General features: G+C 34.4%; 1 protein-coding gene across 1 annotated transcript in view; it reads right to left on the bottom strand.

The window, feature by feature from the left end:
* ZNF804A (zinc finger protein 804A) overlaps positions 1-11,023 on the bottom strand; it is a 349,243-nt gene that overhangs the window by 61,692 nt on the left and 276,528 nt on the right. Inside the window, exon 2 of the mRNA XM_010859737.1 lies at positions 5,818-5,961. Coding sequence (XP_010858039.1) covers positions 5,818-5,961 — 144 coding nt within the window. The remainder of the gene's footprint in view (positions 1-5,817; positions 5,962-11,023) is intronic.

The following is an 11,023-nucleotide window of genomic DNA, read 5'->3' on the forward strand; positions in this document are numbered from 1 at the left end:
CATGAATATATCACAATTTTTTTACAAATTTTGTAGTCCACTTATATTATTATTGTTATTAATAAAAGGCTTTTTTGTTTCACTATGTTAATACAAATTTGAAAGATTGTTTTCCTGAGCAGCCAAGTCAATTCACACTTGCACAAATGATGTATAAGATTTTCCATTGATATACATCATTATTACTTGATATCATTAAACTTACTTTATCAAATTTGGTGGGTGCAAAATTATTCCTCATGTTGAACAACTTGTAATATATTTGTGGCCTTAAGCTTTTCTTTTTTTGCAAATTTCCCCCTTATTTTGGTCCAGTTTTCTCTGGGTTGTTTTCATTTTTCTTTTGCATTCATATTTTTAATAAGATTTGAATGCCAAGTTTTTATTAGTATATGTATTACAAATATATTTTCCCAATTTCTTTACTGAAAATTTCTTATAATAAAATATTTCAGTGTAGTTAAACTTATCAATCTTTTCTATAAATTTTGTGCTTTCAATGTCTTATTTAATATATAATTGTATACTGCTCTGAAATCATAAAAATATTTTCAACACTTCTAAATTTTTATTTTTTATTTGTATTTTAACTCTTTAATTCACTGACATTGATTTTGCTTGTTATGTGAAGAAGGAATCAATCTCTTTTTTAAGGAAATATAATAAATCATCACATACTATTTTTTGAAAAGTACATATTTTTAACCTCCAGTTCTTCCTGCCTTTGTTATTTAGCAAATTTCCAAACATAAATGGATTTTTGTATCACAGCTTTAGATTCTGTTCCATTAATCAATCTTTCCATCTCTGTACCAATAGAGATGTATATAATCTTGGTATCCAAGACAAATCTTCCCACTTTTAGTTGATTTTTTAGGATTGTATTCATTCTTACATATAAATTGTACAATCAGTCTGTAAAGTTCAGTATTAAAAATGTGAGGTTTTGATTAGAGTTTCTGATGTTTGATTATGATCCCTGATTTTATAATCGTATTCAGTGGACAGTCTATTTTAAATTTGCTTTTTTTCAAGGGTTTTATATGTTTCAATCAAGAACTATGGGAAGTATTCATTTTCATTCAGAAGTCTCAAAGTTTACCAACTGCTGTCTGTGGTTCATTTCCAGAGTGCAGAGTTCATAGTGGGAGTTTCTCTTCACTGAGTTTCACCTTTTGTAGGTTATTATTACTATATGCCCAGGTTTCAGCCAGTAGCTTCCCCTTCAGCAATCCCCCACCCTGTGGTGGTGGAATAACTTTTTAGAGGCACCATCTTTCCTAGAAACTCAGCAATTCAATAAAAATTTTATAATGTAGAGGATCTATTTGTTTCATGTACAAGGGTACAAGAGTCCGTTGAAGCATTTTGTGTTATCCTATTGAAAGTGAAACCTCTGAGGTGGTTCTAAAAGTATTACTTGCTTTTGATATTTTTTTCACATAAAAAAAATACAATACAAATCCAAAATACGTTGATAGTAAAAAAGCTTTAAATATAGGAAAACTTTAGAGAATATATACAATATATGCTATTTAAGTTGTTGCTATATTATAATCAGCAACATTACTTTTATAAAGGAAAAATACTCATAAATGAGGAAGAGTTCAAAATACTCATCCAATTTACAAGTCACTTCATCCTCCTATATAACATACTCCTTACAATTAGTTTCACCTAAGTATAAATCTATAAATAAGTAAATTTATTCTTTTGAAACTCTTACCTACCTCAAAGCTGTGGTTTAGTACAAAACCTCAAAAGGAATTTGAGTTGAGCCTTTTTTACATTTATTTATATGGGAAGCATTGATTCAGTGTGTAAACTGTACCAAATGCTGCAATAGATGCTGTGAAGAATAAATATATAAGGGAAACAATCCTTGCCATTAAAGGGTAACAATCCAAAGGCTTTCAAGTTTTAAGGTAAAGAGAAAATATTTCAAAAATGAACTCTAATTCGTGAGCTACTGTGATCATCTCCATACACCCGTGCCTCTTCCTTTCTCTAACTCCCTGTTAGTGAGTCTTAGTGGTAAGAGCACAAGAATAATCCTGAAAGTTATCCAAAGATTATGTGGATGAGACAAACAGATTTTTCTATGAAGCTTAGAATTCTAATGCAAAACATCCTGCCATAGCATTAATTTGCAAATCAATATACGTGAGGCAGGCAAAACAGCTCTGAGGTCAAGATTGTCTGCCTATGTTTCAGACTCTATTAACCTTTATGAAGTAAAAATAGATCCTTGGGGAAGCCTATATAAAGAAAAGTCTCAAAGGCGAACTATCAGTGTCTCAAACATTTTCAGTTTAATTCAGTTCAGTCGCTCAGTCGTGTCCGACTCTTTGCGACCCCATGAATCTCAGCACGCCAGGCCTCCCTGTCCATCACCAACTCCCGGAGTTCACTCAGACTCACGTCCATCGAGTCGGTGATGTCATCCATCCATCTCATTCTCTGTCGTCCCCTCTTCTTCCTGCCCCCAATCCCTCCCAGCATGAGTCTTTTCCAATGAATCAACTCTTCGCATGAGGTGGCCAAAGTACTGAAGTTTCAGCTTTAGCATCATTCCTTCCAAAGAACACCCAGGGCTGATGTCCTTTAGAATGGATTGGTTGGATCTCCTTGCAGTCCAAGGGACTCTCAAGAGTCTTCTCCAACAAACATTTTAGGGAAAATGAAATTTTGGTAAGTCGTATAATAAAAACTAATTTAATGTTTACTATTCTTTTACACTTTGAAAAGTGTGTTCATGTGATTCTCTCATTTATTCTTCCTAAGAATGAACAATCGAGTTAACTGAGGCTTTGTTTATTTTACCCAAGGCAGTGAGTAGCAGGGCTAGGACTCATTCTACCTTTCACCCTGCATCAGGTGGCCCTGCAGAAACATCTCTGGAGGAAGAGAATGTATCACATGTGAGGTCTCTTTGTCTGTTTCTAATTCCATTGAAGAAGTGTCCTAGTCATGCGTAGGTTTTCTTACCTGAAAGTTAAGTTACATGGACCTTGAATATAAATATTTCTTATGTGAGTGTTTTCTACAGCAGGAGATAAAAAATGTTGCTCTGCCACTGAGACAGGTAAATATTTTACTAAGAGTTTTTTTTTTTTTTTTGCTTTTTAGGTCACAATTAATAGTAAGTATTAAGCTAGGGTTTGGTTTTAGGGTTTCCTTTTAAGTTCATTTATTAATAGCAAGCTGAAGTATCTCTCTGAATCGAAGGAAAGGATCTGCATATAAGTTACTGTAAAGACTGTTTTGTTTTGTTTTTTTTTCTGAATGCCTTTCAAAATCAAAACTGCTATTTCCATACTAAGTTTCCTTCAATTGTCACATGGCCACACAGATCTCATTTTCCGTGTGCTTGTTTTGTTCTTTCTTTAAGCAAACCTGTTTTCTCAACTTTTTAATGCATTTAGCCATAGCACAGGATTACATTTTTCAAGTGTGAGGTCCAGTCATAATCAAAGAATAGAAAGATTTTTTGTTTTGTTTTATCTTGATTTCAGTTTTCAAGAGAAAAAAAGAATCTGAATTGCTCATCCCTAAATGTTGTTCCCCCTCTACTCAATTTGAAGTGGCCAAGATTTGGGAATCCTGTGGTAAAAACAGAGCTAGCTGTGATGGGATGAGGTCTCTGTTCAGAAAAGAGAGTGCATTGTCTAGGAAGATTGTCTCAAACATGTACCACTATCATATGGGGAAGGGATATGATCATCATATAGATTTAAAGTATTTTCTGCTACTGTTACATAACCTAATGTTAAATCAATCAGTTAAGTTTCTGCTATCTGCCAGAATTCATGGTCATTTAGATAGTCTGTCTCTAGAGCCTTATGTCCCTGAGAAGTATCAAGTGACCCGACCATCAAAAGAACAAACCAGGTTTATCCTGAATTCCCTTATCTGTGTACAGTGTATAGTATCTTAACTTCATTAAGAATATGGAGATAGAAAGGTCCTCTTGATAATCTAAGTGAATTTGATTTTCCAGACAACCTGTGGCGAATGAAGTATTCTTTGGTAAAGGATTTAATACATAGTCGGTAAGATATTCTTAAAATACATGTATACATAAACACATACATTCTGAAATACCTAGTTTAAACCATGAAATATACACAGGTTTGCTCTTAATTGCTAACATCAAATGTTAATTCATGAATGAAGCCAAAAAGAATTTGTAAACACATTTCAATACCCTGATAATAATATAACATTCTAACTTTGTACTCTTGTAAGGAATACAGGAAGATATTAGGAAAAATCAGAGGAATAACTGCCTTCAATTTACCACATCAGGAACCATGTTCCAGAACCTTTTTATAAAACAAATGCAAGTTACAGTAGAATGAAATCCATGCCATTTGCTGATGGATTTTAATGTTCAAATCAAGCAATGATATACTTATATGTATGCATTTTTATATAAGAGGAATGATATTTCCATCAAAACCTTTTCCTTAACTAGTGTGCCAGTGGATCTACTACCAGGGAAAGAAAGACAGGGACAGCTCATTAAGTTTAGTCTGCATTAATTAGTGACAGATGTAAATAGAGGCTAATGTTCTCCGTGCAATAGTTTCCCCAAGCACAGATTTGTTGGTATGAGAAATGAAAGAATTGACAACAATAGAAAATACATGTCATTGGTCCATAAGCACTTTATGTGATCATTTCTCCCTACCCTTTTCACATTTACAGTAAATGTTAATGGAAAGTTAGTGCAAATTCAAGGGTCAAAATGTACTTTTTATTAATACCAAAATGACATTTGGATGATATTTGTGAGTGATAGCTAAAAAGGAAAGTATTTTTAAGTTGATAACTAAGCCCACTGTATCATATCAAGTAAGCTAAACAGCATATGCTATTGCATTGATAGAGGTAAAGCATATGAGGAAAACAGAATCTATATTATGAATGTCATTTCTGATGTCACTATCTATTTTAAACTGAACTTTATACATAGAGTGTTGAAAAAATAACAACAACAAAAAATAACCTTTGATTTTCTATCAATAGGGAAATGATTAAAACACCCCTGCATGGAGAACCTGAATCTGATTTTACAGGAGACTCAGAGCCATTTCTGGAAGCAGAATGCCCAAGGGCAGAGCCAAGTCTGCAGCCACCACCCCTGATATACACTATCAATGTGCTCCCCCAGTCAAAATTGGCTTCCCTCACCCTGTTGTTGCTTTTATTCATTTTTGGTAATATTGTTTCATTTCACATTGTTAATGGTATTTTGTACTTTGTTTTTTAAACTTGAGTCATAAAATTTATGTTCCTTCCATTAAAAAGTAGAGAAATGGAATAGTATTAAAATAAACTAAATCATATACTTATTATGTATTTATTTAACTAGTAACCCTAGATTATTTTTAACCATAGTGAAACTTCTTTCATTTGTTAATGGTAGCTTAAATGAGAAATGCCTTCTCTAAAGAATTATAAATAAATTCATTTATATTTGATAAATGTCTTTAGTTGATTGACATATTTAGAAATTAATAAATTTAAAATTATTTAAAGGATCACCACCTGAAGAATACAATTTTCAAACTGCTGTCAATCACTAAAAGGCAACTGAATAGCATTTCTTGATATTGGTTATTTATTTCAGACTTGACTTTTGGTGGTTTTTTTTTTTAATGTCTTTTATATAAGTCATTAAATTATCACCCCAGACTGGCATCTTTAAAAATTGCATAGCAAGATAAATATATTATATTCATACAGTCTACATAATTAAAATTATTACAAAAGTTCAGAAATATTAGAGGTTTTTTCACACCTCTTTCTTACCTGCTTGTGAGCGTGGTCATATGAATTAATATGATTATCAAATTCCTGATGCTTGTAGTACTGCTTGTCACAGAGTTCACAGTAAAAATTGGCCTTCAGATCTTCCAGCGCTTTGGCTATGGTGTTCTCCTTCTCAGCATAATCCTGAAAAATAAAATTTTGAAGAAGGAAGCAATTAGTTTTCCTCTAAGGTTCCTTCCTTCTGACAGTTGACAGCTTAGTATAGTCATTAGAATTAAAAATAATATCACAGACAAAGAGATATATAAAGCAAATACAAGCAAAGCAAATTAGAAGAAATTATCAGTTAAAGAAAATTAAAGATTAACAGAAGAGATCAAAATAAATAATGGAAAGAATATAGAAATATGGAGAAGAAAAAAAAAATCACAGAAGAAATAGAAGCCCTTGCTTGAACAAGTTCCTATGCTATGTTAGCACAGAAGAAATATGAAACTCATACAACTGTTAATTCAACTGTCAATTTCTAGCTACACTGTCTATGTTTAGTTAACATAAAACTTCTAAATTATGAACATCTAAATATGTCCTCCATATTGGTGTGCAAATATTCAAACTTGGTATTTTTGTTTGCTTCCCCAAAATATCTGTACAGCAATTTATTCACCCCAAGTAGATTTCATTTGACTAATGTTTTCATCTTGACCCACATCTGTTTAGGTTGCACTTTTAAAATTCACTAGTCTTTGGAAAATGAAATTCATTCCTGCAAGCTATTTACCTAAACTGAAAAGAATTAAACTGTATAAACAGATTGCTTTCATCATGCTGATAGTAAATAAATATCACTATACAATCAAACTCCTGAAAATATGAAAAATGCAGTGAGTTATCATTAGCTTTCATTTACAAAGCATAAAACAGGAAAATGTGTGTAGCACTTAGGTTTCCTTAAATCTAAATTTAATTGCTATTTCATGCTTCCTTAAATGTTAATGATGTCAGACATGAATAAACACTGAATGCTTGAAACACTGTCCAGGCCTTTCACTGAAGTACTGATATAAAGACCTACATTTCAGTCCCTACCATAGAATATATTTGTTTCTAATTTACAGATTGTCTCATGTTCAATTTATTTAAATTCAAAACAACTATACATTCAAGCCTCTTATGTGCTACACTCCCTCAGGCACGAGAACGTGGAGATGAAACGACCGAATCTTTTCTATGTCAATGGCAGTAATCCTCTCACTAAATATACAGGCTAGAAAAACTCATAGTTTGAATATTTAAATTCGAAAAAATTTGAAAGTGATTTACTAACTGTAATTTCATGAGTGATTAATATGTTTGTTACCTTATTTTGCTATATATTTGTATATGCATCATTTCATAGTGTTCACCATCATTCTTGGTAAAACTTGTAGTATGTCTTGTAGCAATGCATAATACATCTGCATAATCTGTATGTACATAGTCCTCTTTCTTACTTTAAAGACAGTGATTTGTCATTATGTTTGATTAATTTTATCAACTTCACAGAAAGAGGTAATAAATTGCAAAAATTACTCAAATTGTTCATATATGAGTTGTCAATTTGAATAATATACCATTTTGCAGCAGATTTCAGAAATATTCCCCATTATTCTTTTTGCTTGCATCCAATATGTTTTTTTAAAAAGTTAGTTTAAAATGATGAAAATGACTCATACAGATCTAAACTGCTTACTGAATTTTTACAAAATCTTCAAAATAATACTTTGTAGATCATCCAATTTAAATGAAACAAAAATTAAGTACCATGATTTCATGGCAAAAGTGTGCAAAGAAGAGATAAAATTCTAATCAATATGAGTTGCATTAATATTATAATGGCAACAGTCTGGTTCAAAGCAGAATTAACTTTCAAAACAATATTTTTGAACAGCAATTTATTTGCAAACTAGTTGAATTTCCTTATTAATTATAATTACAGTTAAGCGACTTCCTCTCTCTAAATTTTTGGTTATTTCTTATTATGGTGTTGTTTTTTCCTTCCTAAGACTGATCTTTTTCCAGAGAAGCAATAATTTTTCCTAATTTTTCTTTCCTCAAATGTGGGAAATTTTTGAGTAAAGCAAACCGAGATTCTTAGGCTAAATTGCATTCTTCAAAAGTATAAGCCTTAGCCTAGATTTGAAAGAGGAAAACAAATCTAAAAATAATAGTCAAGATTTATTCAGTACTTTTTTAGGATCAGTTGCTGATTAGGGTTTGTATATATTAATTCATTCATATATTAACTCATTCAATCATGATCAAAATGATAAAAACATGCATTCTAGACATTTCCTCATTTTACAGGTGAGAGTACCAAAGCAAAGGAAAGTTAAATATCTAGCTTAATGATATAATAAATAAATGTGCAGCTAATATTTGAGCACAAATAATTTGATCCATAACACTTCATTATGTTTAAACTTTTAAGCAGAAAATAAAGTACAGAGAACAATATAAGAGCTCCCACATACCCATCACTTGGCTTCAACAATTATCTTTAACTTAGGGCCAACCTTGTTTAATTTTATCCACTCTTACCTCATATCCTTTCCCCTGCCTCAGATAATTTTTAAAGACAGTCCTAAATTCATATTATGTTACCTGTTAATCTTTCAGTGTATATTTCTAAAATAGAAGATTTTTTTTTAAAAATCAGAAAACCAATATCAGATCTAAAAAAAACAAACAAAAAAACTACATTCAATTCTTACTATCATCAAATAGCCAGTCAGTTTGTTCACATAACTGCAATTATCTAATATTTTAAAAAAGTTGTTCAAAACAAGATTCAAATAAGGCCCTTCATTACCTTCATCTGATATGATTCTCAGTCTCTTTCATGCTATAGGCGCTGCCACTCTTTGTTTTATTCTTCATGGTATTTTAGTTTTCAGATTTTTTTTTGATTATACCTTACATTTTGTAAAACATTCAGAACTATAGAAACATTACAAGAAGATGACAATAAATTTTATAAGGCCTTCTCTTTAATAAAATAATTGTTAATATTTTGGCATGTGTTTGTTCTCTTGCTTTCTCTCTATATCTTCCTAGAAGATGTTAAAAGCAGCATGGCATAGCTGCAGCTAAGGTTGCAAATGGTTTCACAGTAAGAAATATTTTTAGGCTAGAACTTTCAACTTGACATAAACTGCTGGAAGAAGTCAGGGCTGTGTCTTATAAAAAATCAGTAGAATAGAACGACTGGTTATTGAATGTGTCATAAGGGAAAAGAGTCATATGTACTTTCATTGATTATACATTTTTAAAAATGTGTGTAAACTGATGGATCCTGGAAGATGAGGAAAGGGTAGCTGCTGTGTGTGCAAATGGGGAGAAGCAGCATGGAGAACAAGGCTTCTAGTATCTAGAAAAAAAATTTAAGTATGTATGTAGATAAAATCAGCCCTCATTAGGTTGACATGCCCAGTGCCCATGACCCCTCTCCTTCTCCAGTGCGGATGGTATCGAAAGAGGCCTTGACTGGTATCATAAAGCATAGTATACAGACATTCAACACAGCTACCTCCTTGCATAAGTTAAGAAATACATTGAATAAAATGAAAGAGTAACGCAGCTGCTCATATTTCCTCCTCAAACTCAAACTCTCCCCTCTATCTGGCAAACACATTCTGTTCAATAATGTACACATTTCCCAATGCCCCACTAAGTACGATGGTAGAAAGTGAAGAAAGGATGAATTCTTGTAGCTATTAAGTCATCCAAACTCTTCAAAGTTTGCTGCTGCTGCTAAGTCACTTCAGTCGTGTCCGACTCTGTGTATAGACCGCAGCCCACCAGGCTCCCCTGTCCCTGGGATTCTCCAGGCAAGAACACTGGAGTGGGTTGCCATTTCCTTCTCCAATGCATGAAAGTAAAAAGTGAAAGTGAAGTCATTCAGTCATGTTCGACCCTCAGCGACCCTATGGACTGCAGCCCACCAGGCTCCTCCATCCATGGGACTCTCCAGGCAAGAGTACTGGAGTCGGGTGCCATTGCCTTCTCCGAACACAGTTTACATATACCTAAAAACAGTAAAAGTTGAATCCTTATTTTCAGGGATCAGATCAGATCAGTCGCTCAGTCGTGTCCGACTCTTTGCGACCCCATGAATGGCAGCACGCCAGGCCTCCCCGTCCATCACCAACTCCTGGAGTTCACTCAGACTCACGTCCATCGAGTCAGTGATGCCATCCAGCCATCTCATCCTCTGTTGTCCCTTTCTCCTCCTGCCCCCAATCCCTCCCAGTATCAGAGTCTTTTCCAATGAGTCAACTCTTCACATGAGGTGGCCAAAGTACTGGAGTTTCAGCTTTAGCATCATTCCTTCCAAAGAAATCCCAGGGCTGATCTCCTTCAGAATGGACTGGTTGGATCTCCTTGCAGTCCAAGGGACTCTCAAGAGTCTTCTCCAACACCACAGTTCAAAAGCATCAATTCTTCGGTGCTCAGCCTTATCCCCAAGTTACAAAGTCAATAATCTTTTCACATGCAACCATAGCAATTCTGCAGGGCAAGAGTTTTTGCAGAATAGCAAATTGATACAAGTTAACAGTTTATCTAGGGTCGCAGGGTCATTCCACCTATTCTATGCTGCTGCTGCTAAGTCGCTTCAGTCGTGTTCGACTCTGTGCGACCCCACAGACGGCAGCCCACCAGGCTCCACCATCCCTGGGATTCTCCAGGCAAGAACACTGGAGTGGGTTGACATTTCCTTCTCCAATGCATGAAAGTGAAAAGTGAAAGTGAAGTTGCTCAGTCGTGTCCGACTCTTAGCAACCCCATGGGCTGCAGCCTACCAGGCTCCTCCGTCCATGGGATTTTCCAGGCAAGAGTACTGGAGTGGGGTGCCATTGCCTTCTCCTATAGCACCCAGTAGGACTTTGAAGGGAAAACCTCTCTTTTCCAAAATGATGCAACTTATGTTGGCTTCAGCATAACACATGGCGTCAAACGCTATTCAGCCCCTCTTGAGAGTCAACCGTTGGAGAAGGCAATGGCAACCCACTCTGGTACTCTTGCCTGGAAAATCCCATGGACTGGTAGGCTGCAGTCCATGGGGTTTCTAGGAATTGGATACAACTGAGCGACTTCACTTTGACTTTTCACTTTCATGCACTGGAGAAGGAAATGGCTACCCACTCCACTATTCTTGCCTGGAGAATCCTAGGGATGGGGGAGCCTGGTGGGCTGCCGTCTATGG

Source organism: Bison bison, unplaced genomic scaffold (genome assembly GCF_000754665.1).
Source record: "Bison bison bison isolate TAMUID 2011002044 unplaced genomic scaffold, Bison_UMD1.0 scf7180017864459, whole genome shotgun sequence".
In the NCBI taxonomy this organism is placed as follows: domain Eukaryota; kingdom Metazoa; phylum Chordata; class Mammalia; order Artiodactyla; family Bovidae; genus Bison; species Bison bison.